Here is a 25,297-nt window from a genome sequence, read left to right as displayed (position 1 = left end):
AACTATGGTTGATTGTGAGCCACCATGTAAATGCTTGGAATTGGTTCTTGGTCCACTGGAGCTGAAAGTCCAAAGACTCTTACTTTACCTTTTAATTCTGTATGTTCTTACTTCAAACCATATGTAAGCATGAAAGATGGTTTAAAACTCTTATTTCTAACTTACAACCAAAGAACAGACATATCCATATTAATATTCTATATCTTTCTATATTCTAAGCCATAAAGGACTTTTGGAGTCGTGCATAGAATCTTCAGTATCAGTTCTCATGCACTTCCTTTTCCTTTCAGACATGTCCAATTTAGTAAACAAAAAAATTGGCAAACCATTGAAGTAAAGTGTAATAATAGATAACAAAGGTTTTGCAGTTAATATTATACAGTGAGCAGTTGTAATACAAATATCTACCACTTTACACTTGTAAAGTTTTATTCCTAACATGGCAGAAGGAAGTTATTTGCATTGTTACTACACAGCCAAGGGAGTTCTACAACAAAGAGAGAGCTACATGTCTGCAGTGAGACACTGCTCCCATAATTTCCAGAAATAAAATTTAATAGATCTTTAAATTGGCTGGTTTTAAAATAAATGTAGACTGAGGCCCTTTTTTATGAAAAATAACTATGCCTTTTTGAAATGGGAGAAAACATTTTAATATTGTTTTGGGGTATGTGAAACCAGTGATCTTTAATAATCTCATCTTGCTCTAGTATTTGAAGTGAAAGAAAAGATATGCTTCCAGAAAAGGAGCTGAAATGAGGGAAGACAACTGAAAGAGACTTGACCTAATTATGTTAACATGCTTAATACGTTCTAAATGCAGAGCTAATGCCTTCCAGAAGATTTGGCAATATAACATGCCACATGAAGGATTTTATGGCAGTCATCAGCAATAGTAGATATGGCTGATTACTTTAGAAAATCATATGGTCTTTAAAATGATAAGCCAAGTAGCTAATGTGGAATATATTAATTTTCCATCTGTGTTGTTAATATCTATAATTTCCATATCAGTATTTATGGCAAATATATGCGAAAATTTAAAAAGTCATTGTAACATTTTTTTTTCAAGACACGGTTTCTCTGTGTAGTACTGGTGCTTGCTCTGTGGACCCTGACTAGCCTTGAACGCTAAGATTTGCCTCCCCCTCTGCCTTCTGAGTTCTGGAATAAAGGCATGTGCCCCACTGCCCAACCTCTAAAACTGACTTTTAAGAAAAATAAGGACAACCTCTATAAAGTTATTCTAGTACCTAATTCTATGATTGTCTACTCTTTCAAGAATTTCTTCAAAATAAATGTTTGCATCTACAACATTGTCTGGAGAGTTATAGGGCAACCTTTCTACATAAAGAAATACTGTTTGACCAATTAAGTACCTCTTCTCACCAACACTGAAAATCTCCAGTGAAAGGGTTGTATTTTTTTTATTTCAAGGCAATTATCAATGACAATTGCATCATTAGAAAAGAACAAAGGCATTTAAAACACTGTAACCCAGCTCAGAAACAGGTGGATTTTAAACCTTCATGTTTTTACATCTACTTATCATCTAAACATGCTATTTAAGACACACACACACACACACACACACACACACACACACACACACACACAAAATACATGAGGAAGATAAACCAAAAATCATTTTAAATTTCCCAAAGACCAAACAGTAGATGAGCCTTGCAGAGACACTCCAAAAGTTTTCTTTCTTTTATGTTTTTAAATGTCATGACCCAAATAATGATTTTGAGTCAACTCAAAACCTTAAGAAACATGTAGAAAGAGTCTGCAATTCACACATGATTAGCCAAGAGGCCAAGGCACCAAAACAAACACATAAGATAACTTAGATTTCCAGAGAGAGACCCCAGTACAACACAGGCCAATGCTCCTTTGGCAGTCTGCCTGTCTGTCAAAAATCTTGTATTGCTCAAATGTTACACATTCACAGTCTTAATATCCAGCAGAGTTTCTTAAGGGGAGCTTCTTAAACCAGAAAATATTCAAAAAATGCGTATCCAGAAATCCCACGCCCTTTCTGGTCTGATAAATTTAGACAGAAGGTTTTTAATACATGTCACTTTGCTTAAAGGTTCAGAATAAGGCTTTTTTCCTGTTTTTAGACATGCTAGTACTTTCTGTGATCTAAGGCAATTTTTTAAGGGAAAATTAAAAAAATAAATGGAACTCGTGTATACTTTGATCTTCTGCAACTCTGATCTGCAAATAAGGTTTATAAATTTTTTCTTAATTCTATATAAAAGACTATGCACAGACCTGAAACACACTGCCCTCTGGTGCACATACTGGATAAAATAAAATATTTATAGAACATTTTCTGGGTAGTCACAGACAGAAAACATGATAAGCTAAATTTTATTCTTCATAAATGCAAAGAATTGGGAATTACCAAGTCTTCCTCAAAGAAACAATCCAAAGCAATAATTGCCATAAACATTCTTAATGGCAAATAAGGATATGACATAATTCACTAAAGTGACCCCTAGTACATCATCTGTTCAAAGGAATCTCTGGGCTGTGTGGGAATAAAAAGCTCTTGCTTGTTTCAATATATGACTTTCTTTTGTCTAAGCATACTTAGACTTCAGATTTAGAAAAAAAATGGTAAATGTTAGCGAACACATCTGAGACTTTTTTGTTTTGTTTGCTATCATATCCATCTGTCTGGTGTTCTTTTATATTAATACTTTTGCTTTTTCTTCAAGTTTAAGACTATACTATTACTTTCTTGTAAACAAGGATAAATTGACAAAATTTCTCAGTGACAAGTACAAGATTTGATTCCCGTTTGGGGGAAGAAGTGTGCCATAAACTAATAAAAGTGTTTTTTAAGTAATTTAAAAAGTACAGGCTATATAATAAGAAGTGGCTTGCAAGACAACTGGCTTATATATTCAAATTGGAAAGAGTTACATATCCAGATACCCATTTTTTTCTAATAACTTTTCACACCTACAAGAACAATTTTAAATGGTAAAAAAGCATTACTGTGGACATTACTCATCGGTGACCCTTCTGTAACTTTCCATTGGAACAGCCCTTATTTACATACAGCCTCCAAGTGTGGTATATGTAATTGCCTTCCCTTCATACCTGTATATCTTGTATCTTGTGCTAAATCCCTGTCGGCTTCTGTCCACAAAATCTGTGTACTCCTGTGAGCGATGGAAGGGTCCCTTATCAGAGAGGAGCCAGTCGAAGGGGCTTGTGGCATGCTGGTCAGAGACAGCAGCAACCGCTAAAACCCAGCAATGAAGACTCAGTACTATCCACTCCCATAGAGCCATCAGAGAGGACAATTCAGCACCAGCTCTGCGCCGCCATATCATGCTTCCACTGGGGACTTAGAGCCTTCATCCTCTCAGCTTTCCTTCAACACCTAGACAGAAAACACAAGCAATTAGTTACCCTGCAAGAGAACACATCAGCCGAGCTGCTGAGCTGGCAAGCTTTTCTTATCTTAGATAGCATCTTAAAATGTTTTTTAATTAAAGGATAGCAGACTTGAATAAGAAGAAAATCAGTTAACTTTTGTTTCAGGGCTATATATTTTTTATACTTTGTATCTAAATTTCTACTTCAATAGAAAGTAAAATTATTAAGTAAATTACAGGCCATGTCATAACAATGCCATCCAGTGGATTATTCATTAAATGTCTTAAGCAATAATAAACTTGAGTAAATATTTATTTTTCTGCTAACGTATTTGCAAAAATTCTATATAACAAAAATTATATCTGTTTATTATTATATAAAATTATATAAAATTTATATTAAATGAAGCAGATAAATGAGCACATAAGTTTTGACAATAGGTATATTTGATATTTTATTTTAAATTTATTTTATATGTTTGTTTTATATATAAACATAAATATATAGATACATAGATATAGATATAGATATATGCTAGATGTAGATAGATATAGTGTGTATATGTGTGTGTGGCATTAATGTGTCTGAATACACATATACATGAGCCAACGTGCAAGTGTGAACTTTGAAGACAACCGCAAATATGTGTTCTTAATGCCTTCCACTTTTTTTAAGGTAGGCTATTCTGTACAAATGCGGGTAAGACTTGCCTAGGGGTTTTTTGGATTTCCCCTCTCTGTCTTTCTTCTCTTCATAAGAGTGCTGGGTTTTTGTATGTGCATGCTACCATTCCTGGCTTAAGCTGTTAGCTAGTTAGTTGGTTGGTTAGTTAGTTAGTTAGCTAGTTAGTTAGTTAGTTAGTTAGTTAGTTAGTTTTGAGAGTGAATACAATTCAGCTGATTGAGCCATAACCAGCTCTCATAATTACTTCAGGGGATCTGCTTTTGTTTGTTTTGTTTTCGAGACAAAAATCTATGTAGAACAGGCTGGCCTCCAGCTCTGTCTGTCTCTGTCTCTTGTTTCTTTAGTGTGTGTACCACTAAACCTAGCTATTTTAGCTGTTTTGAGAAATGCATTTGAAATAAATTATTCAGATAATATGTAAATAATCTATAAATTTGGAATAAAATAATTACTCAGAAAACAGTAATACACAATCTGTACACGATCAAGCATGTGTATATAGAAAGATAATAGCAGATAGGTCAATGTTTATGATAGAATAAGAAGGGAAATCATTAGTACAGAAATATATTTTTCATATTTACTTAAACCTTTGTCTTTATCGCTGGGAAAATTATAATTGCATTCTTTTTTGAGGATTTAAAAGATCCACGTATATATGGTGTCTTAGCCATATATAAATGTATATAGTTCTTGTGAACACAGTAACTAAATAATATAGAATATTCACAAACTTTGAAACTAAATACATTATATTATACCCATCCAAGAATAAAATAAGAGACATATATTCCCAGATATTACCCACAGTGTGTAATCCTACAAATAATTTCATGCCAGGATGCAGATAGTGCATAATGCCTATGTATTAAACACAACATATTCTACCTGAATTTGGTTTTCTTTCTCATCTATTTTTTTAAATGACATTATAAAGAGTTCACATTGCCATGAATAGAAAGTTTTGGTGCAAAAATTTTAGCCAGAAGAACTTTTCATAACATAACCAAAATTCATAATAGTGAGTAAAGTACTGTTTAATTGCTTGTGTGTCTTTTTCCTTGAAATGGGAATTTGATAGTCTTAATTTACTCTTCTAGCTGCATCTCCCCATATTTTCTTTTAATCTTAAGCTGCTTTGATAAAAGAGCTATTTAGCAATAATTTGTAACTAAAAATATCTAATAGCAATAACAAAACCACCTGACCTGGATCACAATAGTGAACTCTACAGATGTGTCTACAAAATATGCTGACTTTCCCAATCTCATTAAATAGCTCCATTCTGCTAATTAAGAAAAACCCTTTTGTAACCATAGAAAATTATCACATAGAAGTACTTTTAAAGCAGTTCATTACTAGGTCTTACAGGGTATGATAGAGGTAGGAACATACGTGAATTATTTCATAGTAATTGCTAATTTATAGACATCACTGTCAAATCAATCAGTTCACAACTTCCAAATGTCTTGGGTAAAATTAATGTATTTACACATTATCTCACTTATATGGGGAATATATCTTAATTACTTTGCTGTTAATCTGCATTCATTAGTTTGTAGTATATGGTGTAATATTCCTGGTATAAACAAATATTTTTCATCTATGGCAAGCATTCATGACTTTCTACTCTATTTTTAAAAAGAATTGGATTTTTTAAATTTCCCAATAAGAATTTGTATTTCTCAAATGAACTCAGAACATACATTTAAAGATATTATTTGTTTTGAATGTGTATTTAATATCTAATATGAAAGGAAATTATTTTGATTTGAAAGAATCTATAGTTTCACTTTCTTTCAGAGCCTTCTGATTAACAATTATACTTGTGACAAATCTGCTGAAAATATATAAACAAAAATGATTTGAGTGACTAATAACTTGAAAAATGATACTATGAAAGCACCAAAAATTAATGCTCAACTTCTTCAAGAAACATTTTCCAGCATCTGGGCAGTCCAGGTTTAGTAAAAGGACCTGGCTTTAATTCATGATGGCCGTGGCAACATCTTCGTAAGTTCTGAAGCTGCCATTGTGCCTTGGTTTCCTCACTTGAGCTGGGCACACCTCACTGACCTTTCCCTATTAGACTGAATGTTAGACCACACCAATCCTTCTATAAAATATGTCTTTATGACTTAGTTTCCAAAGTATTACATAGTGCTGCTTTGCCCTTTGTTTTCTGGGACAGTTGCAGATAATATCTGAGAATAAATGTATTACAGTAGATGGACTATTTCAGGATCCAATAATCAAAAAATCAATAAGGTAATAATCAAGTTTCTTCCTTAGATTTAAAAAAAGCTGTAAAGTGATCTTGACCTCACTGTGAAAAACTATGAAACTAACTGACTAAAAATGGAAAAAAAAATTGTCAATTGTTGATGCACAATGTTTTCTAGAACCTTTAATTGTTTTTGGGTTCTTTTGTTTGCTTTTGTTTTTGGAAAAGAGAACAATAAAATAAAATGAAGAAAAAGAGAAGATAACATAAAAATCAAATTGAAAAAGACTGCATTATAGTGTGATATGTATTTTTATAGTTCATATTGTTAAGATGTCCTTTCTATAACAAAAAAGAAGTATATACTGAAACTCTCACTTTTTAAAAAATATGTATTACCTGTAAGACTCTTATAAATTACATTTTCATATAATACTGTATGTTGACAGTTATGTGTTCTAAATATATTTGCAAAATCTCAAAGCTTTTAAAAAATCTATGCTGCAAAACGTGTTAAAATGATATGTGGCATAATGAATAGTAATAATAATAATAATAATAATAATAATAATAATAAATACTATACTGCCTATTACAGACATTCAAGTAGACACTAACAATTCCTCCTTAGCTCTCTGTGATCCTGCTTCCATTTTCAATACCTTAAGTTTATGTAAAATAAGGATATAAAATGCATACAGACCCCAAAGGACGTGCACGGTATGTACTCACTAAAAAGTGGATATTAGCCACAAAAGCTCAGAATACTCAGGACACAACCCACAGGACTCAGGAAGGTTGAAAAGCTGAAGGACCCAAGTGAGATGCCTCAATCCCACGTGGGATGGAGAAGAATGGACTTACTGGGGTGGGGTGGTGCAGTGACAGGGACAGCGGGATCTGGGTAGGAGAGGGGATAGGGAGGTGAGGAGGGGAACATGGTCGGGTACTGTACGTGAGATGGAGTGTGGTGGGGAACAGTACAGAAGCCCTGAGGGCCGGCAGAAAGAATGGAAACAGGCAACCTCACGAGGTATTTGGTGGGGGGACTGTCTAGAATGTACCAAAGACCTGGGAGGGGAGAAACTCTCACGACTCAAAGGGAGGAATCTTGGATGAAGTACTCTACAGTGGGGAGGCATAAGTAGTAGAGTCCAACTCCAGCAGAAAGAAAGACAGGACATCAAATGGAGGGATGGGGTTGCCATCCCACCGTCAAAAGCTCTGACCCAAAATTGTTCCTGTCTGAAGGAACTTCAGGGTCAAAAAATGAGAAGAGCACAAGAGAAAAGTTGTCCAATGACAGGACCAAATTGGGATCCAGCTCTAGGACAGGCCCCAAGCCTGACCCTTTCTGATGCTGTAATGTGCTTCCAGAGCCTAACATGGCTGCCCCGGAGAGGGCCAACAAGCAGCTGGCAGAGTCAGATGCAGATATGAGCACCCAACCAATGGACAGAAGCCAGGGACTCCTGTGGTTGAATTGGAGAAAAGCTGGAAGAAGCTGAGGAGGAGAGCGGTCCCAGGGAAAGACCAGCAGTGTCAACTCACCAGAACCCCGTAGATATCTAAGACACTGAGGCACCAACCAGGCAACAACAGATGACCGCCTCGTCTAACCTAAATCTCAAGAGACTTGAGGCCCCAGGGAGTAGGGTGGGGATATCTTGGAGACAGGGGAAGGGGAGTGAAGGTATGGGTTGGGGACCGGTCAGGAGTAGGGACAGACCAGGTAGGGGATGAAGTCTGGACTGTGAAAAAATGATTAACTAATAAAAATAAATAATTTTAAAAAAAGAAATTCACAAAATTTAAATACCATAAGCATTTTACATGATATTAATATTGAATTTCTAATATGACTGAAAGTACGAATATAAAACCCAATGTTAAGGATTTCTCATCAAGGAAGCTACTTTTGCACTCTTATCAATGATTGCAGACTCACAGTTGAGAAAGAGGGACATAGAAAGCTTCTTTGATGACCCTCCCTTTCTCCAAATGAATAGCCTGGGCAGGAAGCCATCGAAGAGAAGTCTTAAAAGCTTGATGCCGCAGTATAGAAGGATGTCAGGGCAGGAGGCAGGAATGACTGGGTGGGTGGGTGGGTGGGTGGGAGGGTGGGGGAGCACTGTCATAGAATTAGGTGGGATAGTGGGTTACCAGAAAGGAAATTGGGAAAGGGGATAACATTTGAAATGTAAAATAAAAATATATATCCAATTTTTAAAAAAAGTTTTAATAAGGAGGCCAGAGTATGATTCTCTGCAATGGCTTATGGAAAGAGTGTGGGAGGGGAAGGATTCAGTTTTCTTTAAGGTTAAGCATGTTCCAGCGAACATACTGGTAACACCGATTGAACGTGTGGATTTGTTTGTTTGTTTGTTTGTTTCTTTGTTTGTTTTCTTTTATCAACTGGTGGGCCATATCCAAGAGTATCATCTTTGACACTGCAATGTATTTTTCATCAACTTACAAGATGCTAAGTAATAACTATTATTTTGGAAACAACATGGCAACTATATAATTTCTCCATATAAAATATATTTTTTCATTAAGGTTGACTTTTGCTCATACACAAAATATTTTCACAAAATAATACCATCAAACTTTCCTACTTAACTTCAACCATGGGAAAACCCAAGGAGAGTTGAAAGTACGGTATAATAAATACATCTTTCACTCACGCATTCTCTCTTTCTCTCTCCCCTACACCTTGCTGCCCAACTCACATACAGAGTCATAAATTTTAAGGAACAGTAAAAGGCCAGGGAAAGATCACATATTATTGAAGGCCCTAGAGAAGCTTTTAAAGCTCACTATTCCACAGCGTTTGCTTCTATGCTTAGCAATGTGAAAGTTTGCAGAAAATATAAAATAAATATACAGACCTTCGAGTGATATATTGATTTAAAAAAACACATGTTTACAAAATATATTCACTTATAGAAGATGTTTAAAATGTAGAGTCAAATAATGTATCTATAACATTCTAAGAATTAAATAGTTTATATAATACGTAAATGTAGTTTAATTTTTGGATATTATATAAACAGTGACTCAGAAACAAATGTCTGTTAAGTATATAACTTCATAAGAAATGAATAATGAATTAAGAATGATATATTTAGCTCTAATATTTCAATGATGTTCCCGAACAGAGATTGCTTAATTTCAATGTGGTATATAGCTCATAATCTAGAAAGCCATACAGATGAGTATTATGATCTGTCTAGAATGCTCACATCTACAATGTGCAAAATGTGATAATTTGTAGATGGCTGTAGGTCACTCGTGACTAGGAATACTGCTTCTCTGACGAGGAATATACTACAGGAATATTTCTATTCTGAACCTAGTTCCTCGCTATATCAGGAAGGTCTTTTAACTGCAGAGAAGACACACACAACTTCAGCCACAAGCAAAACAGTCTTGGTATTAAAAATCATTGATACAAGTATAAAAGTGATCAAATATTCCAAACAACACCATCTTAGAGGCATATCAAGATCTGGAATGTTATCATGATCCGAGAACACAAGAAACATTTTGACTATGCCATTTTCCTTATAATTTCTATTGATTAAAAAAAACAGGTGTTACCATCAAACAGATTATTTTCAAGAACAACCAAGAATAGATCTCAGTGAGGCTCTGCATGCATATTCCACTGTGTTGCCACTCTTAACTTCGACAATAATAAAACAAGGAGTGAAACTTGAAAGCTTAACATTCCTTTTCCTTTGAAAGTTTATAAGGATCGATAACTTGGAATAAACTTGATAATTAAGGAGGAGAAAAAAAGAATTGGACTGACGAAATACTGTGCTCCTTACAGAGTTTTCTCAGCCAAATTAACAATTTCTGAACTGTCTCATATGACATAATATTCTCTTATTTTCCTCTTGGGAAAATATACAATGTGGTATGGGTTAGTACTTCTCAGAGTATTCTTTATAAAAATGAGGTTTGTAATAAATGAATCAGCGTTGGGGCAAATACTGAGAAATGTTAAAATTTGAAAACCACATGCCTATACAAGCATAAAGTGGCAAGTTTCTCTGTGTATGTGCATGTTGCTTTTTCTTCTACATGTGTGTGCTTGCTGGCATTTGTTTTTGTGTCTTAGTGGTTTGTGAGGTTACATTTATTTACTGCTTTAGTGAAATACTAATGATAGTGTTTGGACTTAAAATACCCTAAAATTGTTTTTACTTATACTGGATATGAGATTTTTGAAAGGTGATGAACTGTAAACTGGTGAAATAAACTAGATTATTTTCATTTTATTAACACAATGAATTTATGAATATGTTATAATCTTTTCTCTTTTACAACATTTTACACACATACAGGACTACCTTCTTCTCTTCATTTTAGTGGGTGTGTAGAATGATCGCTTGATCTGTGTGATTTTCTTAGAAGTATCACACAGTAATATGTAGAAGTGGGCATATTCTAACACTAATGATTCCAGTATCTTTGACATAAATGAGAACTACAGAAAATTTTAATTTGTTTTGCATTGATAAAGTTTTTCAAAAATTGGAATGTATTTGTGAAATTTTAAAGCAGAAGAGCTATAAATCGCAAACAGAAAGCTGTCCCAATAGTCATCAAGGTAACTAGACTCGTAATTTGTGGACCAAATAAAACTATCAGGACAGAACATTGAAATTAAAATTCCTTTGGCATAAAATGATAACTTTCTTTAGCAAATATATTTAACATAAGTTACAAATATTAATATTAAGAATATACTAGATTGATAAATTGAGGATATACAAGATTGATTCTTCAGGAGTCTTTAAACATTTTCAGCATTCTGGCGATAGCCTTTTCATAGAGTTTCTCATCTATTCCTCATACAGACTCTTGTCAGCATTTGCTTAGCTCACCCTGTGACTCCTAACCCTGTACATGCTATTTTGCACATAGTAAATTTTTAGATGATATGCTGACTTTGACTCTTTCCCCCAACTTTATAGACTAGTTCACTGTGTCTTCTGATGCTAGAGATTCCCACTCTGTTTAATCTACAAGTTCTATATTATTCTGCATTTGTACATTCTGTGAGAAAGATACTCTTCTAGATCTGACTCCGGTCTAGCTTCTCTAGATTGTATTTTTATAAGTCCTTAACTGGTGTTTCTCCCATCCACTTTAGAATATGAATTTTCTCACTTTACTCACATTGTATAGGTTGAAGCTGCCTATATAAGGGTGTATCTTATATATTTACCTTTGGTAAGCGTCGATTTTCCAGAGGGCCCTTACTACTTATTTATTTTAACTCAGAAGGCAACACAGTGCCTCTGAATTACAGCTCTAAGTGCTTTCCGTCCTAATGAGGGTGAGTATTCCTGTGGGAAGTACATGCTGCAGAGGGAAGTAATCTCCTGCTTGATCCTGTCAATACAATCTTGTCCTACCAATAAAGAGGGCATTAAATGCCGTTGCCTAATGGTAGGACTGATTAGGAAGAATGAAGAGAAGGTGTGTTTCATTCCTTAACAGTGTCCTGCACATGAGAAAATGGTCTTACAAAAACAAAGTGTGAAAGCCATTTGTGCTACCAGATACCTTAAATAATGGGTGTTTCAGCATGGTTGAGCATATTAAAAATAGTAAAATTAATAATGGAATCATAAGGAGCTACAGAACAACAGTCAAATGAAATCTGTTCAGAAATAGATGTTAAGAAAATAATTTTGATTTAATTGGACTCAATTCTAATTTTAAAAGCGTAGTTGAGGATTCTAGTTATTACAAGTCTGAGTTACTGTTGCCAGAGAATGTGGGATTTGTTCTCAGGACACATAGTGACCCTTTGCCACTGATAACTCTGGCTCAAGATGATCTGAGGCCCTCTCCTACTTCCATGAGCTCCAGAAATGCATGAAGTGTATATACATACCCATGCAGGTAAAACGGTCATACACATAAAATTAAATGACTTGCTTTTTTTAAACTAAAGAAATATGAGGAATGCTGTGATAAAGATATTTTTCTGGATCTGACTCCAGTCTGCCTTCTCTGAAATGTATTTCTATATGTCCTTACATTATGTTTGATACTTTCCTTTCTGCAAGCATTGTGGGCTACCTATACTTTCGCAGAATCCGGACTTTCCATAGAGGGAAAGTATATTTATGTCTGGGTTCCTAGTCTTGGACTTTCCATGTGATGTCTCATCACTATGGACGAACATTGAAGAATGTTTTAAGCAAACATCTTTCATCTGATCATCCTGCTGCTCCTTTACCATCCACTGACTCACCTACCACAATCCTCTGGGGGTTTTTTTGTTCTATTAAGAACTGAATCAAACATTACTTTCTTACTATAAAATCCCATTAAAAGAGCCCTTGTGTAATACCTTACCATTTTTTAACAAGTGTCATGAAGAACTTTAGAATCAACTGGTAATATATTAAAATTAATATATTCTAGTATCAGAACAGTGAAACAGAAGACAATTTAAGATAAAGGTTAAAAGAATATATGTGCAGGAACAGAGTGGAAGTAACAATTGCAGACATTAAGATTCAAGGTGGTTTTACCATTTATCCTTTCTTGGAGTCTTACATCTTAAAAGTCATATCTTTGTACTTTTATCAAAATAAATTATCAATGAAATAATTTGTCCCATAAATGTCACTTTGATGGAAATTTGAGGAGTTTGGCTAAGTTTATGTAATGTTTTCCTGCAATGTATTTTACCAGTATCTATGAAACTCAAAAGATAATTATCATTTTGCTCTTACTTTCATGACTAGCATTCTCAATGGTCATTCAGCAAAGATTTTGAAATGCTTTAAAAATAGTGTTACTTTAAAACAATTTGCAAAATAATTACTATAAATTTGTTCAGCAGAAGAAATAATTATTATTTTAAACTAAATCCTACTAGTAATAGACTAACTACACGGAAATGCAGCCAGAAAACTTTAGAATTGGGTCACTGAATAGACAATATTTTTTGTGTTGCAAAGGACCAAGAATACCTCAGAGTTTACCAAATCTGCAAAAGAAAGGTCACTGCATAATTAGAAATTATTTTGTTAAAAATGTAAATAATAATGTGTTCAATGGCTACATACATAAAAATATTAAATTTAATTAACTTTCAAGGAATATCTGGCTTTTAAAAATGTTGAGTGGATCACCATTATTCAGGTTGTAGAAGAACTCCTTCAAATTAAAGACAATTGTTTTCAGATAAAACTTTCAGATAATTGTTGTCCACGTAAAAGAAAGTTAAGTATGTAGTATTCACAATGTATTTGTTAGCGCCCACATTTCTCTTTTTCCTATTTACAGATTCCACTGATTCCACAGAGTAATTCCAAGATATTTTACACAGCATGAAATATGGATCTGAGAATTTTTCTTCTTCTGGCATACCTTTATTATCAACAACAGGATCCCACAGGGTGAAGGTCCTTACAGAATGTCGCATATAATACTTAGCTATAATAAAAAATTTATGAAGAAAGTCCTTGTGAGTATTTCATTTATTTTACTTATTAAACTAAATGAGCTACTAATTAAAACGTTCTTGATTCAAGAAATCTAGAATGCTTTTGAAAAGTGTACTAAATGAAATCATGTAAAGTTAGAATTCTAACACTTTTTTTCTCAAGTTTCTTTAACTATTTCTTTTAATATACATGATAGAAATATATATATATTTCAATTGAGTTTTCCCTGTAAAGAAACATTAAAAAGTCATCCTCTTTAAAGAGAGATATATTTGCAATATCAGAATTGGACAGTCATAACAATGAAATGGGTAAGCAAGCATCACACCTCTTCTAATGGATTAAGGAGCACTGAGAATACTTCAGAAAACAAAGACTTGTAATCCTCTGCCTTACCATTTCTTAGATCACTTAGATCAGCCATGTTTCTGTTGTACTTCTTTTTTTTTTTTTTTTGGTTCTTTTTTTTTTTTTTTTCGGAGCTGGGGACCGAACCCAGGGCCTTGTGCTTCCTAGGTAAGCGCTCTACCACTGAGCTAAATCCCCAGCCCCTTCTGTTGTACTTCTAAGACTTCATGCACACAATAAAAACTTGACAATACAGAGTCTTGGTTAAGAATCAAAAACAAAAGCAGCAGAGACTATCTTCACTGAGCAAACTAATTCAGGATTTCATATTTAAAATTTATCTAGTGCTCTCCAGTACCTTCTGAACACCTACATGACAAAAAGCAATGCACATATTTTTACTTTTCACTAACCCTAGTGTATCTGACCTAGTTGACAAACATACTAGCTAATAAAATAGTCTCACATCACCAGATGTTAGTAATATATTGAGCTGAAATTAAGTTTTTTTAATAAAAAACATCTGTTTGCATACTGTTCCTCAAAATGAAAAATTTGATATTTTCAAGAACAACACTGCAAATATTTATTCAAGATCTCTAATAGTTTAACTGTTACTAGGTTTTAATGATGATACAGTAAATATTAATAGAAAATCGATGTAAATTTCCATTACATACAATATATGTATATATGATAACTTCCATATTTTAATAATCATCAAATATTTGAAGAAAATTCAGAAAACAGAAAATAAAGTATACAAAATCATGTCTAATGATTATAGAGAAGTTACCATTAGATACTTCTGTTATGTTGTTATGCAGTGAGCGGTAATTTGGAAGTCAACTTGATAGAACATAACAGAAATTGTTTCACAATTATAGTCACAGATAAATGTATTTAACCATGCTTACTGGAGGTCTAACTTAGTAATAACTACTTTTTAATGAATAAGTTATATCAATAAATAAAAATAGTCAGCCAATTTTGACCAGTTTTGTGATGAAATGGCCATGTATAAGATGGATGGGTAGATTAAATTTCTGTTTGGCTTATACACTAGGGATCGTTGAAGATAAACAAGTATTTTAATAGGTCATCAAAACAGTTCTTGGGAGCAGCTGCCTCTTCCTTGAAATCAGAATTGATTCTTCAGTTAGCTGTAGTCTGGATGGGTTTAAATGCAATAAAGGCAGTAGTGGTCTTTGGCTCTCATGCCAGCCTATGCTCAACACACCGGAAATTTTTATATCTTTTAAATGAACTCAACAATGACATGTTAAATCTTACAACGGTTATGTTTGGATTAAAAAATGCAAAATAAACCCACCATATTAAAGTTTGCTGTCATTATAAAACATGAATAAATTTGTTTCCAATATGTAGTTTACTATTCAAAAATAGTACTTCAATAAAGGTGTTTTATATTTAAAATAATGGCAATCTTTTATTTGTGGTAAACTTGTGGAAATGGATTGTTATAATGGAAAGGAGAGGAGAGCAGAAAGTGTATAGAACCAGAAATGTATTAACTCACTGTTAAGTATAAAAGATACTTAATAAACAAAATGCTTAATATTAATTCTAAAAATTGCATTAGGTGCTCTTCGAACAATACACTAGGAATCTTTTTCTTCATTATGTATTCTAAATCTCTGTCCTCATTCATGGGAATCACTTATCTTTTTTCACATTTTGAAACAAGTCAGATAGATTTAATCTTGGATTGACTTTGAATGGTGGGCTGATACCTTTGAAATGAATTCATTCTATGAGTTGGCAAAACAAATCCTATCATAATATTTTAGTTGGGGATTCGAGTTATTAATGTTTAATGTTTATTTTACTTGTATTATTGTTTTATTTACATGTAACAGAGGCCAGAAGAATGCACCAGATCGCATTAAACTGTAGTTACAGATACTTGTGAGACAGAGTGTGTGTGCTGTAAACTGAATCAAGTTTCTCTTCAAGAGTAGCAAATGTTCTTAAATATTGAGCCCTATCTTTGGAGCCAGATGTATATTTTTGAAATACAAGTTAAGGCATTCGGGGTTGGGGATTTGGCTCAGTGGTAGAGCGCTTACCTAGGAAGCGCAAGGTCCTGGGTTCGGTCCCCAGCCCCATTAAAAAAAAAAAAAAAAAAAACCTAAAAACAAGTTAAGGCATTATATTAAAACTTCCCTTTTGAGCAATATTAGCAGTAACCAACACGAATCTGCTTTTTGCTACTATTGCCACTGTGAATTGACTTTTATTTATATTACATACTACATGATTTGGGGGAAACTGATTCTTCTTATTATTCTATAATATAATTACAAACACTATAACACTCTTGAAATACACTGTAATTATGCCTTTGCATATTAACAACTGTTGGGACAGAGAATAAGACATTATTACTGTAAGTTAGAACTATTCGATTTTAATGAAATGAGTAAACTTGAATTTCTTTACATACCAAGATGCTTGTTGGTATCCAAAAAAATGTTGAGAAAGCCACACATTTTTAAGATCATTTATTCAACTTTTCATGGCTTTTTTTATAAAACTGAAGTGATTGGCATAACCGTTGAAGAAGAATTTCGTACTTAAATGTTTATTTTTCATTTTTCCATATGCATTTACAGAGTTTATATTTCAGAGCTTATGTTTTAAACCATAAGGAGTTTTACGCATTAAAGACACAATAGACTCTTGAGTTCATCACCTACCCCAAACTCTTCCCAATTGCATTAGTTGTGTTATATATTTACATTAACCGTGATAGAAGGCCTTGTGTTAATTAGTATATCTTGTATTAGCCACAAAGATTCCTGCATTCAAAGTGTACATGTATCCAATTTTACACAATAATAAACAACTAGAATAAACCTGATTTATTTTGCTTTATTTAGTTTTATTTTCTCAGACGTGGTCTCAGTTCATATCTGAAACTGGGGTAAAACTGTGTGTATCCTAGGCTACCTAGCTTTGAAGTCACAGTGATCCCCTAGCTTTGGCTTCCTGAATTAGGGGATTTAAGGCAAAAAAAAGGGACAAAAGATCACCACCACCAACAATACAACAATTAAAAACGTGATATTTAAATATGACAGCTAAATAAACCTATAATATTCAAACACATATTTCCCCAAAATAGCTTATGTTTGTGAATATCATGCAACATATTTTAAATAAAATTTCTGTTTGAATATTAAAGTGAATCTACAGAAAAAAGTATAAGTTACATACTGGCCACTCTTTGAAACTGAGCAGTCTAAAGTGTATGCTTACTCAGTTCTGTTCTTTCCAAGGCTAGATTGTTTTTTAATAGTGTAATATTCTAGAGATAGATTTGAAAATTAACAAGATGCAGGAGTCCAGAAAAGTTAATAAAAACTAGCTCAATCCTGATGAGGTTGGCTGATATAGAATTCAGGAAGAATAAGTCTATCTGTATTTCTTCACAGTAAATCTATAATGGAATTTAAATGAAACACACCATTATGAGAGAATAATTCTTACATAGCATAGTGCTATAATGCATTTGAATGTAATGTTCATATATTTATTAATCCAATCAATAAATGTGTATTTTATAGATTTAATTTGCTGGAACTATAATATGATAGTTCCTTTATTGACTATTAAGGAGAATTTTTTATACTTTGGGTGCTCTTAAGGCATCTGGGCAAATTAGGGTTTATACATTAAAACAATACTTAAAATAATTTATAAAATAGGTCAGACTACAGATAAGTGTATTTTAAACTGTAGGCATAATAAACTTTTACAAATAATAAATTAAGATCGAAAATAATAGATTTAGAATAGGTGTATTCTCAAGTAAGTAGATTATATGTCACTTTCTGCATCTCAATTTCTATTTTATTAATTGAAAATAAACATCTAAACAACACACTAATTTCATCCTGAAATATGTAGTAATGTAACACATCCATCAAATGTATTATTTATGTAAATTAATCCTTGTGAAAAATAAAATTGTTACTGGACCACAATTGTGCTTATGTCATTTGTTAAAGAATGAAAATTTGTTACTTTGAATATAAATTAGTAGCCACTTGAAAACTCTTTCCCTTATTTACTTTAAACTTTATTAAGAACAGTAGATTCATAACATAAAATAATTGTCAGTGAAACCCTTTCAATAAGATAGAAATATTTGGTAGAAATTGAATACAAATATTCTTTATGGATCACCAAATAGTCTTGAAAAAGATATAAGAGCCTGAAAGTGTAAATGTCAATTATATTTGAAGACCATTGTGAGGGGTTATTTTTGCCACTTGGTACCATTAAGAAAGCCATGAACTATTTCTAACTAAACCTTTCAGGTATTGATTGAATGGAAAGTCCATTAGTACTCAGATTAAATTTCAACTTCAGAGACTCAATTCTTTTTCATAGAACAGAATAAACATTGTTATACTTTTTTATCATTTAAGCAATTAACATGAGTTATTAAAAACAAAAATATTAAAACAGAAAATAGTATTTCTATCTTTTTCCATCAATGGGAATTTAAATGTCAAAGTCATAAAATAATATAATATGCAGAATTATATATTGTAATACTGTTCAGAAAAATACTCCAAGTTGTCTAAGAGAAATTCACCAAGTAGTTACTAAATTAATGCACTGACTGTTAGGTGTCATCTGCCTTCATCTTAGTAAACTATTAATATATAAAAGAGACTATAAATTCAATTTTTAGTTTTTCCTACTTTAATATTATTATATGAAAATACTTTTTATTTCATTTGAGGATGAACATTATCAAACGAATAAATATAAATCCACTAAGAATCAGCATTTTCTTTCATTAATTGACAGCAAGAAGGCAGTCAATTAAAAGCCTCATTTTCTAAAAGTGTCTGACTTTTATAAAAATATAAAATCCCAGGTAAATATGCTGTCAATGAAGCCATAGCTGTGGGGCCTCAACAATTTTGGTATTTTACTCTTTAAAAGGGGAATAATAGTAAAACTCAGTTGGTACACCATAGACCTAGACTACTTCATAGTCACATTAAAATACTGAAGTCAGCCTTTGTTCTTAGGAAGTTATAACACTATGTTGAGACTTAGAAATTCAAAGCTGTGGAAATCTTTTGAGTGGATGAATCGTGATATTTGTGCAACATGTTTGCCTTTAATTTCTCTCAATTTTATCTTGGCATGCCTTTAGAAAGCATTCTCTCCTCTCTCTTATTCTTGTGAGAAGTGAGAAAAATAAATTAAAACTGATGGGAACAAGTCTTCTTAGGACAATATAAGTGAGGTAGAACTAAAGTGGAGATACAGGAGAAAGTCTACCAACAATCAACCTTTCCTGTGAACTTCCTCTTCAGAGGGGAAGCAAGATAATGGAAAGAGTCTTTGAAAATTATATCACTGATCCTAAATCCTGAACATAATTACAAACACACACGGGCTTTTCTTTTATAAAAAATAGATTTATGTTAATCTTGTCACATACTGTTATCATAGTCACATTTATGCTGGAAATATTTCGATATTAAGTTCAATATTCTATATTAATAAAATGTTTTGATTCCTGCTCTAACCAGTGTCTTCACATTTGAAAAATAATAAGAAAATAATCTCTAACAGTAAGAAATAAAAGTTATAAAAGTCCCCAACTATGTTTCTTCTCCCTCTTGCAGAAGACTTCTGTGAAGAACTATTTGAGAAAACAATTATACTGCATTTAATAACACACCAGTCTTAATTGTAAGGGTGGTATGTGCATGTTTATATCATAGGTTGGCCTATCTACACCTTAATATAAAGACCTCTTTCGACTTAGACTTGATCTACTTAGCTGTTGTACACCAATCATTTCTGTTGAAAACAATCAACAGGTACTATAACTTATAAATCATATATTTATACAATTATGTTACTTTTTCTTAAAACAAGATAGCCTATGAGAGGATGAAATAATACCTAATCTGGTCAAAAGTAAATGAAATTGATCCTTGAATGATACCCTGTATATTTCACTGCTAGATTATGACTTAAACAATATTTCATATAAGTATATTCCCCATCAATTTAAAGTTGAATACAGATGAAAACATCCACATAGAGACATAATAAGTATTTTTCTTTTACAACAAACTCCAAAGGCTAAAATGCAAAAAAAAACTGGCAAATTGAAATGTGTTGATGGCTTTCTCTTGTGTGGTAAAAACTACCATTTGCTTCAAACTAAGAAAAGTACTATAACTTTGCAGTTTTCCAACCGAAAGTAGCAATTATTCTTACTTATTCAATATTTTATCTGTGAGCCTCACAAGCAGAAAAAAATATTGATTCAGAAGTCCACGTCAATAAATGTAAGCACTAAAGTTATTTCCACAGATATTGTAAAGATAATTTACTAGACAAAATGCTATTAGCAACTGGTATGGTTTTATGATGGTGTCTTATTAATTTGTTGGGTTCGTGCTTCAATATCTGCAAATTCTCAGCTCCTTCAACTATAGCCAGAATATAACAAAATAAGGACAGTAATAATAATTTAAAAAAACACTTTAGACCATGCAGATTTATTATTTTAATTGAGTTAAACCTGATAGTGGAAGAAATCTATTAATTGCTCAATCTACATATCTACCAAACTTTGAATAAAAATAAAGGAAGTTCATTTTGGGTGTGTTTCCATAACCCCCCTTTTCAGTTTTTCAGTTATTTTTCTTAGACTTAAACATATGTGTATCTGGGGTTCATGTAAAAGCGTGCCTCTGGGTAATCTCCTCTTCCTCCTCCAATTTTACAAATCAATTTAATACAATACCTGAGCATCTTTGTTTTCAAGCTTGAGAAGATAGCATAAGGGTGTCCACAAAAAAATACTCTCAAGGTGTCACAATTACTTTTTCAGTTCAAGAGGCCTTCAATAGTTCTCCATTTGCCCTCTGTATAGGAAGGTTTGTGACCTCAGCAAAAGACATGGTATAAGGCATTTCTGCAAATGCCACTTCCATAACTCATTATGACTACCCACCCCTTCCTCTAATTCTCTATCTTCCCAATCACTGCCTCTCCCCTAGGTCCATTTTATGATTTTTTGTAGCACAGTTTTACATTTAAATAAAGTCACATTAAACATTTAAATGAATGCACATTGAATCACTGAATGATATTAAATATACTCATGAATGCGAATATGAAGAAGTTATGGATCTTAGAACCAACTAAAAAAATGCATGTCTTCTGTAGGTCCGAATAGGTCAAAACCAGACTTAAGGTTGCTGATATCACATAGACATTTAGTCCTTACCTGGTTAACTGCATGACGACAAGCAAATCAAAGAAAAAGTCCCCAAATTCTGAATCATCTGTCTCCACACTGCTGTGACAGCTTTACAGCTTGGGGTTTTCTTCCTTGCTTACACACATTTGTCTGGCTATCCTCTGCAAGGAATGCTAGGGTTAATCTGTAACCCGGGTCACCTCCTCCTCTTTTCCAACAGCTGTTTGACAGCTCACACAGAAGAGAAAGTGCATTTTACCCGTACAAGTAGAACCTACCCTGAATCTCCACACCAAGGCTCCCTTTACAAAGAGGTCCCTGCTCTGCTGGAGAAACTGATCACGTTCTGAACCTACAGGAAAGTACAAGGCTTTCAGCTTCAACTCTTAGGGACTAGACCAGCCATCAAAGACTTCAACTCTCTTCTCCTGTTTGGCTACAGAAGCTGCAGAAACCCGCAGCCCAAAAGCGCCACCCCCTCCCTGGTGGTCAGCACCGGAGCAGAGAGCCCAGAAATGGGTCTTCTTTTCTCAACTCCACCTCCAGGGAAAGGGGGTGAGCAAAATAAAGAGAGAACTTTACAGTGGCTTTAACAAAAGCGTGTAGCACCTGAGCCTCTCAGACTGCGGATAATATAGCATTCCAATCCCTGGCTCCAAGTTGAAATCCAACTCACTTCACCCGGTCACCCTCCGGATTCTGTGAGTTAGTGAAGGAAGGAAAGGCAATAGTGATGGTTAGTAATACTTAACCACTGTTCTAAAAAAAAGTCCTTCAGCTATCCTGAGGTCTACTAAACAGACAGATAACAATGATCGGGGCTTTAAAAACAAGTATCCGGGGGAAGCATCGCGCTCTGTGCTTAGATTCAGCTCAGGAAAATAATAAAGACATTGCAACACAGAACCGCGGTAAGAGATTACAGAAAAAGCAAGTCTTTCTTTCTCACAGAAGAGGTTTAGGAGCCCAGGAAAACTGGACATTCGACGTTGTGGAAGGTGGAAAACCCTTGCAAACCTCACTCTCATAGGCTGCAAATGTCCACCGCGAGCCGCAGGGGTGAGGGCAGAGCGTTGCCTGCGCCAGCGGGTCGGGGACTCCATCCCCACCCTCATGCTCCCGCACCACCACTGAGCCCTGGACCAGCCTGGCTACTAGGAGCTTTGCCCTCCACGTCCCCAGAACCCAGGAGGCTTAGATGTAGCCTAGGGCGGCCGCGAAATCTCCAGACACACTCGCCTGTTGCTAGCCCTCTGGTTAAAGCATTCTTGGCTGCAAGAGCCTGTCTCTCTTGTCAATTTCCCTCACAGAAGGCTGAGCTCCGGGTTCTAACACAGCAAAACGCACTTACCTAGACAGCGAACGTCTGTGCCTCACTGTGTCACACTGATTAAGCAGAAAAAGGTCTGACTGCACTGAAAGTTTTCTCCTTCCTCTCTCTCTCTCCCTCCACCCCTGCGCAACAGCAGTAGTCCTCTAGAGAGGGTATTTGAATTGGCGAATTACACCAAAGCCTCTTTTCTTCAAATGAAGTCACGGACGCTAATGGCCCTGGCTTGTCAGGCAGGACGGACCGAACTGGCAAAGGCAGCAGGTAGACTAGCGCTGGGTGAGGGACGCCAAGAGGTGCAGATCACTGTGTGAGCCCCAATTCCTCTCCTACTCGGTGGGAAGCAAGGGGGAAAGCCCTGGAATCTGAGTCGGGGGAGGGGGATGGTGCGATGCTGCAGCTGGAGTACTTTTATGTCTGGAAGCTTTAAAGGCTTTTGAATTAAAAAGAAAGAAATCATTGCCTAGATTGTCGCGTCAGCCATCAATGACTGGAACAGTTCTTTCCCAGAAATTAAAAAGAACACCCCCCCTTAAAAATAAATTAGGAAGGAGAAGCTTGAACAATATATCCTCATCTCCATCCACCCAAGTAAAGGGAGATTGGGCAAAATTTTGTGCTTTACAGATTATGGACGTGTGCATGTTTGTGATTGGTAATTACCAAACTCTTGGCCATATGTAAAGTAAAATCCAACATTTAAATGATCCTCAAAGCAACTCGGTGGAATGAGAAGGATCATCAGTTAAAGCCCATAGAAATGTTCATAAAAGCCCAACACAGCGAGCATATTAACATACTTATTAAAAACTGAGGGCAGGGGTGGGCAAGTGTGAAGGGAGAGGCAATTACATTTTTCATGTAAAGTCCCTCCCTGAATTTCAATGTATTAGAACCCAGATAATCAGTGGCTTCTGATAGCTCTCTTCATCTGAAGGGAGACCTCCCTGACCAATTAACTGTTCCCAGCATAATTCACAAAACCTAAATGCATTGCAAAATGCTGCCCAGACAGGAACCACGATGACCAAAATAATGTGCCCAGGTACAATTTGGATATGGTATAAAGAACGATGCCCTCAAAACTCGGACTCTTCTTCCTTGTCATAGAGTGCGATGATAGTATTTAGGATCCTACTAAATCAATAGACACACTTAACCAAAGTCCTCCCTCAACCATTCAGTTGTTTAGGATGGGATGAACACATGCTGACCTGGACCAGCTTCTGAACGTCACTGAGACTAGTGAACTTTCCCAAACCCATAAATAACCAGTTCTCCTTCAGAAATAGCTCTCCTTGAAGCATTTTCATAGAGTAATAGAAAAAAATACCTCTTCAAATGATACTATGCTGTGTTCCAGGATGGGTACATTATTGGGAGGTAATGTCCACATTACCTGATAGAAACTTGTATATAGTTGGGGATTTTCTTTTTTCTTTATTTTTTAAGGAAGTATTGGGGCACGTTATTTTACAGGCTACATCTTACTAGTTACAGCATGTACCAATGGTCACACACATAGGTATTTGCAATCTGAAAGTAACTGTATAAAGACAGACAGAATGAGAGAGAGAGAGAGAGAGAGAGAGAGAGAGGTTGAAGAAAAAGTAGTGCTTATGCTTATTTTTAAAAATAAAAAAAATAACACAAGTAGTATATTATTCATCATATGTAAAGAAACACTTACCGGAGGAAACTCAATGAAGCCAGATGACTGTAAGAGAAATACATCCACAATTCAAGGAGACATCCCATGATCTTCCAGAGCAGTGTAGATTTGTAAGCTGCAGGACACTAGGAGTTGGAAACACCCAGTAGTTCCTGGTGGCATCTAATCAAGTGAAAGCCACTTACTGAAGGGGCCAAGAACCCAAAAGTAAAGGAGGCAAAAATGTTAAAGTGCTTTTTTTTTTTTTTAACTGAGAATGGGTAACCGTGGGAACCTTTCCTATTATGGTCCTCAGGCGAACAAATTTACTTAACTGCACGTCCCCACACAGTGAGAAAAGGCAGAAGCTGAGTAACCCAAGAGAACGGGATGGATAAGACAAACAGATCTGCAAAGAGAGGTGAAAGGGTCTGTTGGAAATAGGGAGTAGACAACTAGTGAGCTAGGCTGTAGTCATCCTCAGAGAGCGGCAGCACTGATTTAGGCTGCTGGGGAGGGATGATCCAATGAGAATTCAGGAGAGCACCGCTTCGGAAATCCTGCAGGATCTTCCCACTCACAGTTCTTTTCAGAGTTTACCTGCGCTGAGAACGTTATCATTAGGATTAATAGTATTCCATCAGTGCATTTCACTAGCACTTGCCTGGAATCGCTTCCCTTGCAGAAACTGATCCAGGCATAGTAAGACAATCTGACATAACACACACCCCAAATAAACCAGCAGGACCGGTCCCATTGCTTTGATCTAATCCTCCGCGATTTTTGCATAGGCAGGGGCTGGGAGGTGAATGGTTGAAGGTCGTAGTCACTCAGAGTTTTCGAGGACGCTACGCTTTGGAGGGTTAGCAAGAGGACCCAGAAGTGGGTGATGGGGTACCTAGGC

At 34.8% G+C, this 25,297-nt stretch overlaps 1 protein-coding gene across 4 annotated transcripts in view; it reads right to left on the bottom strand.

The window, feature by feature from the left end:
- Brinp3 (BMP/retinoic acid inducible neural specific 3) overlaps nucleotides 1-24,821 on the bottom strand; it is a 434,736-nt gene extending 409,915 nt beyond the window's left edge. The window contains exons 1-3 of one of the 4 annotated variants that reach the window (XM_087580095.1): nucleotides 22,764-23,066; nucleotides 13,715-13,780; nucleotides 3,118-3,403 (exon numbers count right to left, since the gene is read on the bottom strand). In XM_087580095.1, the coding sequence (XP_087436221.1) occupies nucleotides 3,118-3,353 (236 nt within the window). In that variant the 5' untranslated portion in view covers nucleotides 3,354-3,403; nucleotides 13,715-13,780; nucleotides 22,764-23,066. Of the gene's footprint in view, nucleotides 1-3,117; nucleotides 3,404-13,714; nucleotides 13,781-21,439; nucleotides 22,461-22,763; nucleotides 23,098-24,432 lie in introns of those variants that run through there. The other 3 variants (NM_173121.2, XM_087580092.1, XM_087580093.1) reach the window with 3 other exon arrangements.
- Nucleotides 24,822-25,297: the final 476 nt, after the last annotated feature.

This window comes from Rattus norvegicus, chromosome 13 (assembly GCF_021556685.1).
Source record: "Rattus norvegicus strain SHRSP/BbbUtx chromosome 13, alternate assembly SHRSP_T2T, whole genome shotgun sequence".
NCBI lineage: Eukaryota > Metazoa > Chordata > Mammalia > Rodentia > Muridae > Rattus > Rattus norvegicus.
This window is presented reverse-complemented; position numbering and strand designations above follow the sequence as displayed.